Genomic DNA, 18,833 nt, shown 5'->3' with positions numbered 1-18,833 from the left:
ATCTCAGGCCACAGTCAGGTCAACCCTAATCCAGGAAGCACCAGCTTTTCATTTCCAGCATTCAGTTACTATAGAGCCAAAACAACTGCCTTGATTTTGATTTCTTTAGGACCAAAGCCTCATTGGAGGATAATTAAAAACTTTAAAATTTTAGTTTTTAATTTATTAACTTGGGTTTTCAGGGTTACTTTGTGTAAAAAAATGAGAGGTGGGGTGGAAGGGAAACTAGAAATTTAGAGAACAAAGGAAAAGCACTTTTTCAACATTGCCAGGGTCTTTTAAAAAGGCACCATCAAGATAAATGATAAACTACAATTATTTACAGGTGACAGACACCCCATCTACATGCTATCAGATTTGTTGAAACCCTGGATAGGATGTAATGTTTAAATTTGAAGATATATTTTGATAGTTCCAGCCACTTATCCTTCTGAGGCTGGATTATAAAACACTCTTGGGAGATTATGCTTAGGCAGAGCAGTAGTGATCTTGCTTTTAGTATGCAATGCCTTGGTGTGATTGGAGTCAAGCTTTGACTGATGACCTCATTGTGGCAACTATGTCAGCCGACCATTACCTTGTCCTATGCGCACTTGGAAGTGAAAGACTGACATTTGCTGCAGTATGAAGAATATATTCCTCTGAAACCACCCTTAAAGCAGCATGAAAATAATTTATTTTCCTGCCAAAAATAATGTTTAGAGATGCACATATGTCACATCAGGACCATGATGGCTGCAATTATATGCAATTCCTCAGAGACTGGTAGAGGCAGTCATTGAATATTTTAAAGGCAGAGGTAGATAGATTTTTGTCTAACAAGGGAATCAAAGGGTATCGGGGGTAGACAGGATAGTGGTGTTAAGGCCACAATCAGATCAGCTATGATCTTATTGACTGGTGGAGCAGGCTCAGGGGGCCAGATGACCTACTCCTGCTCCTAATTCCTATGTTCGTATGTATCTCTGGGTCTGATTTTTTGGAAAATGAGAAAGCAGTGAGAATGTCAAGATTTCCCTTCAAACGTTTTTATCCCTTCACAGTAAAGATAAATAAAATTCATGACTTTATTGGTACATAAAACACAGTGAAAGCTGATTTTTTAAAAAATTCCTAAACATATTTGCCATAAAAAACACAAATCGAAGGATGCAGTGTTCAAAAACCAGGGAAATTATTTCCAGGGAAAAAAGTGCTTTAAGTCAAAGGACATTGTCCTACGAGGAATGATTGCTCAGTGTCCAGAATATGTAACTTGAAGCAATTGGCTCGCCATAAAATTAGATCCAATACTTGGTTAAAGGGAAGGATAGTAGATGATCGCTTTCAAATAGTTTTATTACAAAAACCATCTAGTCTATTCTTCCCATTGTTAACCAGGATCTAAGTTTAGTGAGATATGCTTATTAATAAAAGACACTAAACAGTTATATATTTGAAAGATCAATAGCTAAGAGAAGCTTTAGGAGCTCCACACAGTAAAGGGTTTACTTGGTATTGTTGACAGTGCAGGCTATTCTAAACAAAACATAATTTACATCTATACCCTGGGATAGATTTGGAGATTTGAACTCGGATGTTAATTTTTTTGTAAGAAGCTCAAAGAAAACAAACTGCACAGAAATGAACAAAAGCTTTATTTCACAGTAACTTTCAGTACAGATCAATCAGCAATTAGAGAAAGATTACTGAAATATGTAGACTCAGAACTGTCAAGAGTAGTTATAGAATAGGATGGTCTTCAATTTTAGTTTATTATTGATGTAATTGGTTTGACAGAACTAACCAGCCCAAAGTAACCTGGTCATCTCTTAATGGCTGTCTGGGGTAACTGATTTTACTGCTTCTAAACTCAAGTTACATGTGGTGAGTGTAGTTGTTTTACTGCATCAAGGCAAGTTGCCCTACTTTTAAAAGAAGGTACTTCAGAGTGGGCACAGATGCCATCCAGATCAATCTACTTGTGATGCTGACTACTTGTTACTCTATAAAGACTACAGTGCTCAGAAGCTTCAGTTTTAAAATACATTTTAATTCAATATATTCCACTTTGAAAAACAAAGCTGCTTAGAAGAGAGCTACAGCATATACAGTACATCTTGTCCTAATTATGGTCCATATATTGATTCAAAATAAAATTGATTACACAAACTAAAACCCCACATCCAAAAAAGGACAAATTCAACCAGAGCAGCCTCTGCATCCACAGTGAGTGCACTCAATAATCCTTCCCTGTGGGAAAAAGAGAAATGTAAATGATTATAAAGCAATCTCAGGTTGAATATTGATGATTACAAGAACTCGGAAATGTTTACATCTCTGCAGTCCTGGAGGATTGATCCATGGACCCCCCTCTTCCCTCTCTATATCCTGCACCTTGGTGATATCATTTGAAGGCACAACAGCTTCCCCACATACAACAACATCACCATTTCCCCTCTCCAACCTCCACCCCTACATCATTGTAGGCTCTTGTTAGACTGCTTCTCCGACACCCAGTCCTTGATGAGTCAACATTTCCTATAGTTAAACACTGGCAAGACCAAAGCTGTCGCCTTCAGACCCTGCTAGAAACTCCATATCCTTGCCACAATTTCCACTCCCTTTCACTGTTTCAGATTGAAGCGTATGTTTGCAACTTATACATCTTATTTATTAATGCCAAGCTGATGTCCTTATCGCCCATGTCCTTACCATCACAAAGACAACCTTTCACCTGTTTCACTGTCCACTCTGCCACATCGTAGTCCATCTGCTGTTGAAACTCTTATCCATGCTTGTTACTTTGTGATGCCTACTTAATGCTGTTCTGATTAACCCCCTCAACCTCCAGCTCATGGTCTATTATTCAACATCAAGTCCTGCTCATTCACCACCAGTCCTTGCTGACCTCTGTTGGTTCCTGATTCCTCAATGCTTCAAACTTAAAACCCTCAACTAAAATAAAATCAAAATATTGTGGCTGCTAGAGAGCAGCTCTGAAGAGTTATATCAGACTCAAAAACATCAACTCTGTATCTCTCTCCACAGATGCTGTCAGGCCAGCTGAGTTTTCCAGTGCTGCTTTTATTTAAAATCCTCATTTTTGTGTTTAAATGTCATCACGACCTTGCCCATTGCTATGTCTGTCACGTCGTCCAGCTTACAGCCCACCAAGAACTCGGTCTTCCTCTAACCTTGTGCACCTCCTCTACTCCTTTTGTCCCTCGAATTACAGACATGCCTTCAGTCACATAGGCCCGACCAGTTTGGCCTTTAAGCTGTGCCTTGGCAACCACAGAGCAGCCTGAAAGGTATCACGCAGACCTTGTTCTGTGTTAAGTGCCACACAAAAAAAATGTAAAGGCACCATGCATTAAAAAACTGGCAGTGCACTTCAACAAAATTTTACAGGAAACATTGGGCTCTACTCCTCAAAACCCAACCATCTGACAAAGGTTTTCATCGTTCCTGCCAATATCTCCTTCGGCTTCATGTCATTCTTTGTCTGTTTATACTTTGTGAAATGTTTTGAGGCATTTTTCTACATTAAATGCACTAAGTGACCATATACTAGAATTATGGATATTTATCTTTTAAGCAAATTTAGTTGAGGTGGGGTCCATAGTAAAATTTCCAAATAACGACTCTATTTCTGTCCCACATTTATGGCATAAATCAGAGTTATCTAAATGTCCTCAATGGACACACTCAGTTTAAAGAAGTGATAGTATCCTCATGCAGTAAAACACTGGAGTTTTGAGTCTGAAAGTTTTGTCTATTTCAACAGCAGTAAATGAGTTAAGATACAGATAAGATTATCCTAAACAATTTTAAATCTTATGGTGGTCATTTAGCAAAGGACAGGTAATGAAGTGTTGGTGACAAAGAACCAGGAGATTTAAAGATACAATATGTATTATGGGGAAGTGCTTCAGACTGAAATTGCATCTCAAGAGAATAGCCTTTTTTACTATTTATATCTTTAATTATTGTAAGCTTTTTGGCATCAAACCCTATATAAATTTTGCAAATAAAGGAAAAAACCTGCATTTATATCACATTTTTACAATCTTAAGTCATCCCAAACCACTACACAGCTAACAAATTATTTTTGGAGCATAATAATTGTTTGTTGGCAAATGAAAAACTTTTGGGTCAAATATTAACTTGTCACAAATGTAAAAATTTAAATGAGTTAGTATTATTTTACAGCAGTCTATTTGAACAAATAGCTGTCAGACTGAAATGTCTCATTAACTGATCTAGTTTGTGGACTCTAACAGTTTTACTGTAGAGAGGGGACTTCAGTGTCAAGGGAGACTCACCACTTCAAGCTTGCTCTTGGGGACCCTGCAGATGCAGTTTGTTCCAAAGTTGGTGTCTCGGGTCTGGATGCAACGGAGACAGCACAGGTTCTCATAGCCCTGTTTCTTCCACTTAGCAATGAGATTCTTGTCAGCATATCCTTCCCTTATGCAATAATCATACAGCTCTACAAAACAAGACTGTAATGTTACTAACTTTGACACACACATACATCTACAAAAAGCCTACTTCAATTAGAGTGAATCATTGAGGGATCACCTCATACTGAAAAACTCTTCAGAAGAAGCAGATAAGTACAGATAAGTACACTGCAAATAGGCCTGTAAACAAACAGCCTAGACAAAGGTAGGAATAGTAAAGCATATTACCCCCTCTTACTAGGTGGAACATTTCAACACCAGTCAAGCTAATGTGTAAACTGATCAAAAACTGAAATTCTTTCACCACTGCAACAAATACATTCAGGTCACAGGAGATATCACACTGCCAATGCTGTAATTACTGGAACAGTGGCAGAGAGCAACACTCATAAGTTTGCTGTCTGGGGTGCTGGGATTTAATTTCAGTTACAATGCACACAATTACAGGAATATTCGTTCCCTATAAAATACACTAATATGGGAGAAAATGTCAGCAATTCAAACAATAATGCACAAATAACAGATATTGATGGGTATGCATCTTAGTTGGGTCGACGTATTGATCATATATGAACAAGGAACAGGGCCACTGTAAGAGAGGCATCTTCTTTTAATTGATTTAATTACAGTTCAGGTTGAGTATCCTTTATCTGAAACCCTTGGGGCCGACTGTGTTTCGGTATTCAGATATTTTCGGTTTTCAGATTTACCATATATATGGTAGGCCTAGGTCTACTTAGATTACAATAGCCTAAGTCTAGGCTAGCTGTAGTCTACAAATACTAGGTTATTTCTCCATTTGCCAACACTCTCACACTACTTCTTACCTGTTTAAGACTTGTTACCCTTGTGATATATTATATTGCCTTATTAACATACAAATTAACTACATCGCCATTCTAAAAAATATATAGTTTTTGGATGTACAGATAAAAAATGCTCGACCTGTATTTAAAAAGGAGCTGTGTGCTTCAGTTAGTTACCAATCAATGAGCTTGCAAGAGAACAGTTCCCCATCCTTCAAATAGATAAAGAAAACATAATTTATAATACTTAATTACAGTACAGTAGCCTGGAGACCATGACGTTAGCAAATTGGAGAAAAGTTGTGTGAAAGTGAACTCAACAAATCTGGGCATTCATGTGCTTATACAAAAGAAAGCTCCAGATTGTTGCAGACACCCAATTGGATCACTAATATTCTTCAGTGAAGGAAGTCCACCACCCTTACCTGATTTGACCTACAAGTGACTCCAGATCCACAAAACTCCCGAAATGGTCTAGCAAATTATTGCAGTGAGCAATCACCACAAAGTCAATGAGAAGAAAGCTGGACAGATTTATCAGCAACACCCTAGACTTTGTGTCAGGATAAATCTAAGGCATTGTGAGCACAGTCATTGCAACATCCTTCTCACTAACTCTGGGAGAATTGTCCCACAAGCTAATCAACTAACAGCCTGACACAGGCACACTCAGTCAAGGAAACCTACTGGCCATCATCTAATCCCTGCCTATCTCAACCAATGATTCTGTAGAACTCCCATGTTAAACATCAATTATTGCACTGGTAAACAGTGCTGCTGTATCTTGTGAAGACAATGTTTTGCTTCTACTGTGAAAACGTTCATTACCATGGAGTGTAGCATGACCATCATACTAAGTTAGACAGACCAAGGACAGATCTGGAAGTTGAGCAAAATTGAGCAGCAGCCATCATCAGTAGAACTGTGAAGCGCTACAATGTAACCATATAGCCCATTTCATCTCTCACTGGGATTACAATCAAGCCAGGAGATTCAATGCAAGTACAGAAAATGTACCACCTGCAGCTCCAGATATACTTTAGAATGAGGTAGGAATTTTGTGAATCTACTACACAGCATTCCCTGCATACCGAATACGAAAACCAGCAGTCCCACAACACATCACAGCAAATTTCTGCAGCCATATTACATCCAATTGAAAACAGTTGTGGACAACTAACAGGAGGAGGAAGTTCTATCAACACCCCCATCCTCAACCATGGTGGACCCCAGCACACAACAAGAGAAAAGGATGTTTTTTCTAAGTGTCTTCATACAAAAGGTGTCAAATAGATATCTTATTCAACCTCCATCCAAAGTCCCCACCCTCATAAATACCAGTGTTCAGCAATTTGGTTCACTCCATGTGACAATAAAGAGGAGCTAAGTGCATTTTATACAAAGGCTACAGGCCCCGACAATACTGTTAGGGAATTTGCATCAAGGTTCACCAGTCAATCCTGCTTATGACCAGTTATTTTGGTGTTTGGAAATTTCTTGAGGCCTGCCAACATTCAGGCTGTAGTACTGAACCAAAGCTTTCTGCTCCCCTGTACAAAGATGACACTGGAATTTACCTGAATGTGGAAGATTAGCAGCTCTGTCTGAACTACACACAAAACATACAGATGGTAACTGGTCAGGTTAGAGTTATCCTACCAGCTTCCTCCCAATCACTAGTAATCAAAGCCATCAAGTGACACTCACTTACTGACACTTTGGGTTCTGTAGGGTCCACTCATTGTAGCCTTGTTCCAGACATGGCTGCAAAAGCTGATACCAGAGGAGAGGAAAGAGTAGCTGCCTTCAACATCAAGGTAACATTCACCTGAGTATGGCACAAAAAAGGCCTCATAAAGCTGAAGACATTAATGGGAGTCAAAGGGAAACCACTTCCAGCGAGTGAAGTCATACGTAATGCAAAGGAAGATGGTTGTCATTGCTGGAGGCCATCAGTCATAGCCCCAGTATTTGCTGCAAGAATTCCTCGGGTATGCATCCTCAGCCCATCCAATCTACAGATGTTTCATCAATGATCATCCCTCCATCATTCGGTCAGAAGTGGGGGCATTTGCTGATGACTCCAGTGTTCAGCTCAATTCATAAATCCTCCAATAACGAAGCAGCCAATACTAGGTTACAGCAGGACCTTGGTTAACACCAAGTCTTGTCTGACAAATAGTAGGTAACATTTGTTTCACAATTGTTCCAGATGTTTATTACCTGACAAATTGAAGCCATCATCCCCAGACCTTCAATGACACAACAGAGTCCCTGATAATCAATACTCCAGGAGTCTTGAGAAGCTGGACTGGACTGGACCAGTCATAATACTGTGACTACAACAACAGGGCCTAGACTGTGTAATCTGCAATGAGTAGATCACCTCCTGACCCCTCAAAAGCTTTCCACCACCTACATACGGCTCAAATCAGAAGTGCAATGGTACCCGTCAGAAAGCAGGTCAGAGCATTATGTTTGATCAAGATCCACTGCTACTCAGTATCCACCCCCTCTACACCTGTGCACTGGAGCTGCTGTATATGATCTGGAAGGTACAATGCAGCAACTCATCAAGGTTACCTCAACAACATTTAACTCAACAGCTCTGAAGAGTCAAACGAACTCAAAATGTTAACTGTTTCTCTCTCCACTGATGCTGCCAGACCTGCTGAGATTTTTCAGCATTTTCTGTTTTCTTGTCAGATTTCCAGCATCCACAGTAGTTACCTCTACAACATTTCCTTTCTTACCTCTGCTAATTGCCTTTCTCTTATAGAACAAGTCAAATATGTAACGTGTTCGCTGGTGGTGGAGCCTGAAGATGGGCCACAGTGATTCTACTTTCCTCTTCCCTTCATGAGGTTCAGTCTCAGCTACAAGAAAAAGAATGAAAATATAATTTAGCAGAATCTCAAGTTACAAGACCTTGTTGCAATTAAATATCTTCCTCATAGAAAACAATGATTCACTGAAGTCTTTGTCTGGGTACAATGAGCTAGTACTCATTATATTAGGATCATAATAAACAAGAAGACAGCATTTGTCTGGAGAATGTCAACCCAATTCCTAATATAAATAAATAGTTGTATTGTCCTCCAGCAGCATTGATGGACTTTGTGAATGGTGATGTGGAAGCTTTTACACACCTGTTGACAGGAAATTGAGGGGCAAACGCAGTAGTTTACCTCTTTAGATAACTTTCAATTGTCATCATTAGTTCCCAGTTTGCTGTAATGTAACTATTCTTCACTCTATATGTTCACAGTATTGATCTCATCCCCTCCAGCAGTTGATTGATGAAGGAAAATTAGTCAAAATGCCTTTCTTATCCGTATCTAGCCAGTGGTTAGACTGTTGATGACAAGTCAAACTGACTGCATGTGAATGAGGAACATAGGAGAGGTTCAGGCTACTGTGCAGTTTCAGTACCTGCTCACTTTTAGCAAGATATATCTTTCTATATAGATCCTCCATTTCCCCATGAAACAAATGTGAACTTGCCCAAGACAGCAAGTAGGCAAGGTGCTTCCAGCAAGCTTCCAAAGTTACTGTATCATTAGCTACAAGGCACTGTTCCAGAATCTATGATCTCCCAATTCATTCAGCTCTACTGCTCCAGCACCTACTGGCCAACCACTGTCTTTTTTTGTTGCCACTGATTCTATGCCCCCTTTCCAGCTACAAACTCAAATTGAGCCAGACTGTTTGCAACTTGACTTCCAATTTGACAAAGAGTTGAATTTCCACCCCAACTCCCGTATCCTCTCCTTCTTGCTTCCACCTCTATAACAATGACAGTCTCTTGGCCAGCCTCAGCTCATGCACTGCTAAAACCCTTACCCAGACCTCTGTTACCTGCAGGCTCATCTATTCCAATACTCTTCTAGCCTACCATCTTCCACTCTCCATAAGTTTGTACTCGTGTCATAGCTCACAGCAAGTCCTGCTCACCCAACACAAAGGAATTACCAGAGGAGCAAGTTCCAACTAATTCACTTTCTACCATCCAGGTAGTCACCTGATATGATACAGGAGTTCCATGAAATATCTGGTCTTGAGTGGCAGCTGTGGCTAAGTTGGTAGCACACTCACTTCAGAGTCAAGTTTCCAGATTCGAGGTCCACTCCAGGACCTGCACATAAAAAAAAAATCAAGGCTGACTCTCCTGTGTGGTACTGAGGGCGTGCAGTCCTTCGGATGAGACATTAAACCAAGGCCCATTTGTAGATCAGGTCAGGGTGACCAACGTTCATGGAGAAAATTAAGGGACAACCAGCCACTTTGGGGAGGGTGGGGAAGGGAAAGAGTTCCAGAGCTGTGAAGGTAGCTGGGGTTGATGGGGGGAGCTGCCAGAGCTGTACACGCACAAGGTTTAATGGAATCACTGACACCATGCAGCCCGGGGCACAGGACAATGGACTACGATACGGGGCGGTCCAGTAAAATTGGGGACGATTGGTCACCCTGGAACAGGTGGATGTAAAAGATCCCATGACAGCATTTTGAAGAAGAGGCAAATTATGCCTGGCATCGTGGCCAATATTCATCCCTCACTCAACAACACAATGCAGATTATTTGGTCATCAACATGTTATGGGATCTTGCTGTGCACAAATTGGCTGCCGCGCTTCCATTAGAAGTGACTACGCTCCAAAACAAAAGTCCTTCAATGTCTGTAAAGGGGCGTCCTGAGGTGGTGAAAGGCGCTACATCAATGCAAGTCTCATATTGATGGCCTCTGGTTCTGTTCTTCTCCCACATTCTCTCTGTATCCACCCCCTCGTTTGATTTTAATCTCCTCTATCAAGTCGCCCTGGGCCTCACTCACCCTCTCGCATTTTCTGGTCCAGTTCATCCAGGGTGGGTTCAATCAGCTCCCAGCCATCAGGAGGCGGTTTGCGGCTTCGCTTCACTTTCGGCATCTCAGTGTCGAAGGCCGCAGCACATCCGGGCACTGCGGCCGCCCACCTCCGTCCCACAAAGAACACGTCACCGCCCGTTGGGTCCTTCTCATCCTTCGGCCCTTTACAAATGGTGTCACTCAGTATCAAATCGGAGCCTGTTGGTCCATTAAACGGAGAGACCACGGGATTTATCTTCAGTGGGAACAGTTTGTCCTAAACGATATCAGAGAGTGGTTTTTTTTGTCTTGGGGAAGCAGGGACTTGCGAACGATAGGCACTGATAAGCGAACATATGCAGTTTGTAAACTAAATGGTAAAATTCCTATCCAATAACGCGCTGGGACATAATCAATTAAATAACACTATTTGCTTTGTGTTCAGTAGGTGTCACGAAAAGATTCTGAACATGCTTGAACATTAACTGCTTATTGATTATATATATATACACACACACATATGTATACATAGTTATATGGTATGGCCCAAGCTATGAGCTAACTCTGTGCTTGCCCCTGTACAGGTCTCTGTCCAGTCCACAATAGACCCTGGTCTCAGGTCATGTGTCTCTTCATCACACCATGGACACTACTGTTTCTCAGTCCCACATTAACCCTTGCTGTGCCAGATATCCTTACGCTACTAGTCACATTTGAATCCTGTCATAAAAAGCATAATATTCTAATGTAATAAAAATAGAAAATTCTGGAAAAACTCAGCAGGTCTGACACCATGAGTGGAGGGAGAAACAGAGTTAACCCTTTGAGTCCATATGACTTCTTCAGAGCTAAAGAGAAGGAGGAATGTGATGGATTTTATATTGTTTAAGAGGGGATGGAGCAGATGAAGCAAGATAGACGGTCAGGGATAGGTGGGAGCTAAGGAGAAATTTGACAAGGGTGTCATTAGTACAGGGCAAAGGGAGTGTTGATGGTAGTGGTAAGGGCTAATGAAGGTGCTGATAGTGGCAGAATGTGTTAATAGCAGAACAAGGGTCAGTGCTCTGTGAAAGCATAACAGAAACAAGTGACATATGGGTTTTGTGGAACATTCCTTGTTCCAGTCCTACTCTGGCCCCCTCCCACAACTCTTTTTTCAGTACATCGATGACTACATCGGTGCCGCTTCATGCTCTCATCTGAACCTGGAAAAATTATTGATTTTGCTTCCAATTTCCAACCCTCTCTCACCTTCACATGGTCTATCTCCAACACTTCCCTTCCTTGACCTCTCTGTCTCCATTTCTGATGATAGACTGTCCACCAATATCCACCGACTCCCATAGCTACCTTGACTACAGCTCCTCACACCCTGCTTCCTGTAAAGACTCCATCCCATTCTCTCAGTTCCTCCACCTCAGTTGCATTTGTTCTGATGATGCCACCTTCCAAAACAGCGATTCTGACATGTCTTTTTCCTTAACGCACGGTTCCCCCCCACTATGGTTGACAGGACCCTCAACTGTGTCCGACCCATCTTCTGCACCTCTGCCCTCACCATTTCGACTCCCTCCCAGAACCATGATAGAGTTCCCCTTGTCCTCACTCTGCACTCCACCAGCCCCACATTCAAAGGATCGTCCTTTGGCATTTCCACCAACTCCAGCATGATGCCGCCACCAAACACTTCTTCCCTTTACCCGCCCTGTCAGCATTCCGTAGGGACTGTTCCTTCTATGACACCCTGGTCCACTCCTCCGTCACCCTAACACCTTATTCCCTTCCCATGCAATCACAGAAGGTGCAACACTTGCACCTTTACTTTCTCCCTCCTCACCGTCCAAGTCCCCAAACACTCCTTTCAGGTGAATCAAGCTTGCAACTCCTTCAGTTTGAACTACTGCATTCACTGCTCCCATTGTGGTCCCCTCTACACTGGGAAGACTAAACACAGACTGGGTGACCGCTTTGCGGAACATCTTTGCTCAGTATGCAAGCATGACCCAGACCTTCCTGTCACTTGCTATTTCAACACACCACCTTGCTCTCATGTCCATATGTTCATCCTTGGCCTGCTGCAATGTTCCAGTGAAGCCTGATGCCAACTGGAGGAACAGCACTTCATCTTCTGATTAGACATTTTACAGCCTTCCAGACTTAATACTGAGTTCAACAACTTCACACCATGAATTCTATCCTCCATCTCTACATCTTTTTAATCCAATTTTTTTTCTAGTTTTATTCTTACTTTTTTTCATTTTTATTTTTCCATTTTTTAAAATCCTTTTCCCCCTCTGCCACCACCACCACCGCACCCCCCCCCCACCCGCACCCCCCCCCCCCCCCACCCACCCCCGCACCCACCCACCCACCCACCCCCCCCCCCCCCCCCCCCAGCCAATCGGGAGATCTGTTTGATGGCTGTGATGGTGTATTGACCATGCGGAGTTTCCTTCCTTAGGTCATCAGAAAAAATGTACACAGCAAGGTCCCACAAACAGCAATGTGATAAACAACCAAATAACCTGTGTTAGTGACATTGGTCAATCCATGCAGTGTGCGTAACTAATGCTAGTCCTGTCTCAATTTGATAGCAATGTGGATGTATTTCTAGCAAGAAGACGAGATAGAAATTAACAACTGACTTCCTTCTCCCAAGTTCAGGGACACTGGCTGATAAAGCACTGCACTGAAAGTTTTGTCACAAATCAGTAAGCTACCTGAAGCAAAAGTGTGTTTACAAACCCCTGGGTTTCCTGGAGAAGCTCTTATGAACTCTGTCTCTTATAGTTGAATACTTGTTTCATTCATTTACAAGAATAGCTTTTCGTGGAAGAAAACAGACGTTAGTTGAACCATTTGCTAAATATATATTTCGAGCAAATTTCATTGCAAGAGTGCAAATTGAACTGCACCATCTTTAAAGGATTATTTTAACAAAATTCCATTCAGGCGACAAAATGGAATTCTTAAGTTGCCAGTTTGTACCTCAGGCTGACTGCAGCAAATAAAAAAAATTGCTCTTTTCTTTTTAGCCGACATTAAAATGGAATATATTTGATGATACAAAACACTAGAAATGGGGGAGCATTAGGCCCAACAAGCCCATCCTTTTTTTCAGGGATAGAATCATGTAAGTTGACAACGCAAACTAAGGAGGCATATGGTCCATTGTATTTGCCAGTTCTGGAGTAGTCTGAAATGAATACTTTCTGCTGTCTCCTCCTTGCTCTGTATCTTCCTCTGTCCCAAATATTTATTCGCTTCTCCTTTAAAAAGAGACAATGCACTCTGCCTCATCCACTCTTCATGGCAAAGCATTTTTAGCGCCAACAAACTCCGTGATCAACAGAACCAAATGCTTCCCTTCTCATCGCACCTCTTTTCTCTTCTAAACGTATCCTTTCCAGAATCTGTTTAGACCACCTCAGTGGGATTTTCTGAACAGCTGGGCTTTGCTGTTAAAATAATTGAGGCTTTTGTTTTAATTTGGGTAAGCCAGGTAAAGGAAAGGGACAAGGTTGAAAAGAGGAAGAGAGATGACAAACCAAGAAATGGTGATCAAGCTGCACCAAACTTGGGTTTCAAAATTCTGTAAATTGTAAAAAGTGGGGAGAAGTTGGCATAGTGATAATGTCACTGAACTAATAACCCAGAGGTCCAGGTTAATGCCTTGGGGTCATGGGTTCAAAATCCCATCACATTAGCTAGTGGAATTTAAATTCAATTAATTAATTTTTAAAAGTCTGGAATTGAAAGCTAGTTTCAGTATTGGTGGCATGAAACTATCATCAATTGTTAAATTCCCAACTGTTTCACTAATGCCCATTAGGGAAAGAAATCCGCTGTCTTTACCTGGTCTGGCCTACATGTGACTCCCCACAGCAATGTGGTTGACTCATATTTGTCCTCTGAAATCTTGTAGCAAGTCACTGAGTTGTACCAAGCACCATGAGTATACCTGCACCAGATGGACTGCAGCGGTTCAAGATGACAGCTCATCACCACCTTCTCAAGGGCAATTAGGGATGGGCAACAAATGTTGGCCTTGCCAGTGATACCCACATCCCATGAAAAAATACATTTAAAAAAAATGTACATTCTCAAGTGATCAGAGACATAAGGAAGGAGCTAACAAGAGGTGAAAGATGAAACATCCTTAGATATATCAATTGTGCCAGAGGACATCAGGGTTGCCAGTGTTGCACCTCTAAACAATTAGGGTACTACAGTAGAATGGGTGGATAGGTGGCAGATGAAGTTCATTGTAGAGAAATGTGAGGTGATACATTTTGATAGGAAGAAAATGGAGAAGTAGTATAAAATAAAGGATACTACTCTAAAGGGGGTGCAGAAACAGAGGGACCTGGTTGTATATGTACATAAGTCAATAAAGGTGGCAGGACATGTTGAGAAAGCAGTTAATAAAGCATATTGTATCCTAGGCTTTATTAATGGGGCATAGAGTACAACAGGTATTTTGAGCTTGTGTAAGATAATATTTAGACATCAGTTGGAATACTGCATACTGTTCTGGGCGTCACATTTTAGGGAGAATGTGAAGGCATTGGAGAGAGAGCAGAAGAGGTTTTCAAGAATGAGTCCAGGGATGAGAAACTTCAGTTATAAAGTTAGATAGGAGAAGTTGGGGCAAAAGCAATGTGAGAAACTACTTTTTCACACAGCAAGTGGTTAGGGTCTGGAATGCACTGCTTGAGACTGTGGTGGAAGCAGGTTCAACCGAGGCTTTCAAGAGGGAATTAGATGATTATTTGAAAAGAAACAATGTGCAGGATTCCAGGGAGAAGGCAGGAGAATGGCACTAGGTGAAATGCTCATCCAGAGAGCCAGTGAGAGACATGATGGACCAAATGACCTCCTTCTGCACTGTAACAATTCTGTGATTCTACAGTTTAACACTGGTACTGGCTGATCTTCTAGAGGTCATAATGAAGACAGAGTTATTACTCATTTTTAAAAACGTTAATTAATAATCAGCACAGATTTGTAAAGGGAAAGTTATGTTTGACAAACAAAAGGACATTGTGAAAATAATGACAATAGCGGTGAAGGAAATGCATTGGTTATTATGTATGAGGGTTTTGAAAAGGGATTTGAATAAGACCTTGGTTGTTGATGAAATTAAGGTATTTAGTTTAAAGGGTGTGAAGTTGGAGTATAGAAGAAGGGAAGGTGCTGAATTTGGTGGTGGCTTCTCAGACTGGAAAAGGTTAATGTGACCAATTTCAAGAAGAGTTGGGGGCAGATAGATATCAGATACCATGGTTTTGACAAGGAACTTAAGAAAGAAAACTTTTTCCACTGCTCAGTGATTCCCTAACCAGGAGGAATAAATGTAGAATTATCATTAAAAGTATGAAACGTCAGGGTCTTTTTTTAACTAGAAGGCTACATGAAATGCCTAACTAAAAGGAAGCAGAATTCATGAATATTGAAAAGAGAAACATTTAAATGCTTGAAAAATAAAAGGCTTTCAGAAATGGAATTATGAGAGCTAACACATACAGAATGGGTTCTATGGCATTTTTTTGAACTGTAAAATTCTATTTTTCTTTGATCCCTAGCTGAAGCGTTCGAAGAGTTGTAATGAAAACTATTTCTAACAAACTGAATTAAATGTATGGGTTTGCAGCACAAGGTTATGTTTTAAAAGTAAAATCAAATACTGAAAATGCATGTCAGATTACTCAGCATCTGAAAAACTGAATTAATGCTGTAGCTGCAACACAGGCCGGAATTTTCCGGTTCCTCACGTCAGCGACATCTTCCACCGATGTGAACAGAGATGTCAATGGCTCGTTGGCCCTGCCACAGCGAAACGCGCCACAAGTGGGCTGTAAAATTCCAGCCACCGTGTCATTAATTCAGAGGCAGCTTTGCATTTGTGGTACGCCATGTGTCTGATTTAGAAGGGTCACTAAGGTGGAGGATTTTTCAGACCTGTCATTACGAATGTGAAAGAAAAACAAGATTTCGTCCAAACCCGCTTCTGGTCCATTGAGCATTGTTTCATCAAAAAATTAAATTAAAATGTCTGATTTAATATCATGGTCTGTCAGCAGGTGGTGACGTTGCATCATCAAAAATGATTTGGAAATTTTACACGATTATACCTGTGGGCAGCCCCTGATACTCTAATGTTGTCACCGTTCTTCACTATGATAAACACTCAAAAATCATTTAAAATAACAATGAATTTTCAGTAATTGTTTTTCTCAGTTTTCTATCCTAAGACATCAACGACAATGGTTTCAAGGCAATCTGCAAGACAGTTTTTTTAATTTGCAAAATATAGCAATGGGGGGGTGATTTAATCACTGTTTAGGCAACATTCCTTGTTTAATCAATGAACTAAACTGCTCCAATCCATATATATAGTAAGACTTCTAACAACAGAAAATGCTGGAAATACTCAGCAAGTCTGGCAGCAGGTCTGTGGAGAGAGAAACAGAGTTAATGTTTCAGGTCAATGACCTTTCTTCAGAACTGGTAAAACTTAGGAATGCAATAGGTTTTGAGTAAATGAAAGGGAGGAAGGTGGGAAAAACAAAAAAGGGTAGTTCTGTGATAGGGTGAAAAGCAGGAGCGATTACAGGCCAGGCCATAACATCTGAGCTCCCCAGCGTCAGATTTGGGGGATCCCCAAAGATGTGCTGGGACATCCCTCTTGGACATTCCCAGGTAAGGGTTTGCACGGCAATTGCCCAGAAGTGCACACTTCCTCTGGACAATTGCCCTGCTCTGGGAACCATCTGAAAATGCTGTTTAAATCGCTAGCTTTGGATGGTTCCACCAGGGTTACACAATAGTTACTCAGAAAATGTTAGAAGAATTAAATCCTCCTCTAACTTCTGGTTAACTATTGTAAACACCCAGACCGACCCCATGGGACTCCCCCCACAACTCCGACCCCCACCCTGCGACAGGACTCCCCCCATACTCCCGCACCCCCCAAATGCCTAACTCCCCACCATGGGCCTCCCCCCATCCTCCTGACCTCCCCCCTGGACTCCCCCCACTCCCCCAACCAACCCCCATAGGATACCCCCCACATCCCTGACCTCTGATCCCCTCACCTGCCCCGGAACTCCACACCCCCACACCGGACCTCCGACCGCCCACCCCCACCCAACCTCATCCTCAAACCCCCTGACCTCGGATGCCCCCACCCCTACATTCACTGACCTCCGACAACCCACTGACCTCCAACCTCCTGGCATCTAGTAAAAAGGGGGCATAGCCTCCTTGAATCTGCCAGAGCTGCACTTCGCTGGGGCCTGCGCGAAGTCTTTCGATGTGATTGGAAGTGTCAGCGTAATTTTCAAGGGCAGGTAAATACATATTTATCTCTTTTAATCCCTGTGGGCCATCTCTTTCCTTCGCTAAGATAAAAGCAAAATACTGCGGATGCTGGAAATCTAGAACAAAAACAAAAATATCTGGAAAAACTCAGCAGGTCTGACAGCGTCTGCAGAGAGGGATATAGATGATGTTTTGAGTTTGTATGATCCTTCATCAGAACTAAGGTATGTAGAAATGAGATGAAATATAAGCTGGTAGAAGGGGGTGGGACAGGCGAGCTCAATAGGGGGCCAGTGATAGGCGGAAGCCAAGAAGAAATATGGCTGTGAAAGCGAGTTTTAGTAAACACCTTGTCAAACACCAGGAGAGAAATGGAAAGCAATGAAGGTGAACAGGGCAAAAGAGATAGGCAGAAATTCTGTCGGAGAGAAGAGCAATACTTCTTCAAGGTAGACACTCCTTGAAGAAAGGTGGCAGTCAAATTAAACACTAAGATAAAAGCAAAATACTGCGGATGCTGGAATGGAAGTTACGGCCCTACATGGCAAAAGAGTTGATGGTGCAAGGCCAAAGGGCTTGGTAACAGGACAAATAAAGGAACAAAAGATTCGCCTAGAGGGGGTGTAGATGGCAGAATTATGAATAGCTGCTATCCAAAAGCAAAAAAAAAACCAAACCAAAACCAGGAAAGAAAAAGGGAATGAAATGGGGGCAGAGGTTACAATCTGAAATTGCTGAGTTTGGAAGGTTGTAAAGTGTTGAATGGAAATATGGGGTGTTGCTCCTCAAGGTTGCATTGAGCTTCATAAGAACACTGCAGGAGGCTGTTTGGAAATGTCTTAAATTCAATTAAATGATTCCTCTTGATTCAGGCTTGAGTGTGTTATCCAAATGCAAATGTATTACACCAGTCGTATAACTGTTACAGTTATACAATAAACTCTTACAACCTGGCTTACTGCAAACCCAAGGTGATCAAATGTGATCCCTGTCGCTTGCCATTTTAACACTCCACCTTGCTCTCTTGCCCACATGTCTGTCCTTGGCTTGCTGCATTGTTCCAGTGAAGCCCAACACAAACTGGAGGAACAACACCTCATCTTCCGACTAGGGACTTTACAGCCTTCCGGACTGAATATTGAATTCAACAACTTTAGGTCGTGAGCTCCCTCCCCCATCCCCACCCCCTTTCTGTTTCCCCCTTCCTTTTTTTTCCAATAAATTATAAAGAGTTTCCTTTTCCCACCTATTTCCATTATAAAAAAAAACCCCACTAGAGCTATACCTTGAGTGCCCTACCATCAATTCTTAATTAGCACGTTCGTTTAGATAATATCACCAACTTTAACTTTAACACCTATGTGTTCTATTGTACTATTGTCGTTGACATCTTTTGATGATCTGCTTCTATCA

The 18,833-nt window shown here is 41.6% G+C and overlaps 1 protein-coding gene across 1 annotated transcript; it reads right to left on the bottom strand.

Annotated features, from left to right (window-relative positions):
- Positions 1–1,620: 1,620 nt before the first annotated feature.
- On the bottom strand, positions 1,621–10,244 carry bud31 (BUD31 homolog). Its single transcript, XM_041207408.1, has 4 exons — positions 10,086–10,244; positions 8,008–8,130; positions 4,308–4,474; positions 1,621–2,232 (listed from the first exon to the last, which is right to left on the bottom strand). The coding sequence occupies exons 1-4, from the start codon at positions 10,177–10,179 to the stop codon at positions 2,182–2,184; spliced, it is 435 nt and encodes a 144-aa protein (XP_041063342.1). The 5' UTR covers positions 10,180–10,244; the 3' UTR covers positions 1,621–2,181.
- Positions 10,245–18,833: the final 8,589 nt, after the last annotated feature.

The sequence above is a fragment of the Carcharodon carcharias genome, chromosome 15 (genome assembly GCF_017639515.1).
Source record: "Carcharodon carcharias isolate sCarCar2 chromosome 15, sCarCar2.pri, whole genome shotgun sequence".
NCBI lineage: Eukaryota > Metazoa > Chordata > Chondrichthyes > Lamniformes > Lamnidae > Carcharodon > Carcharodon carcharias.
The sequence above is the reverse complement of the archived record's forward strand: the minus strand, read 5'-3'. Positions and strand labels throughout refer to the sequence as shown.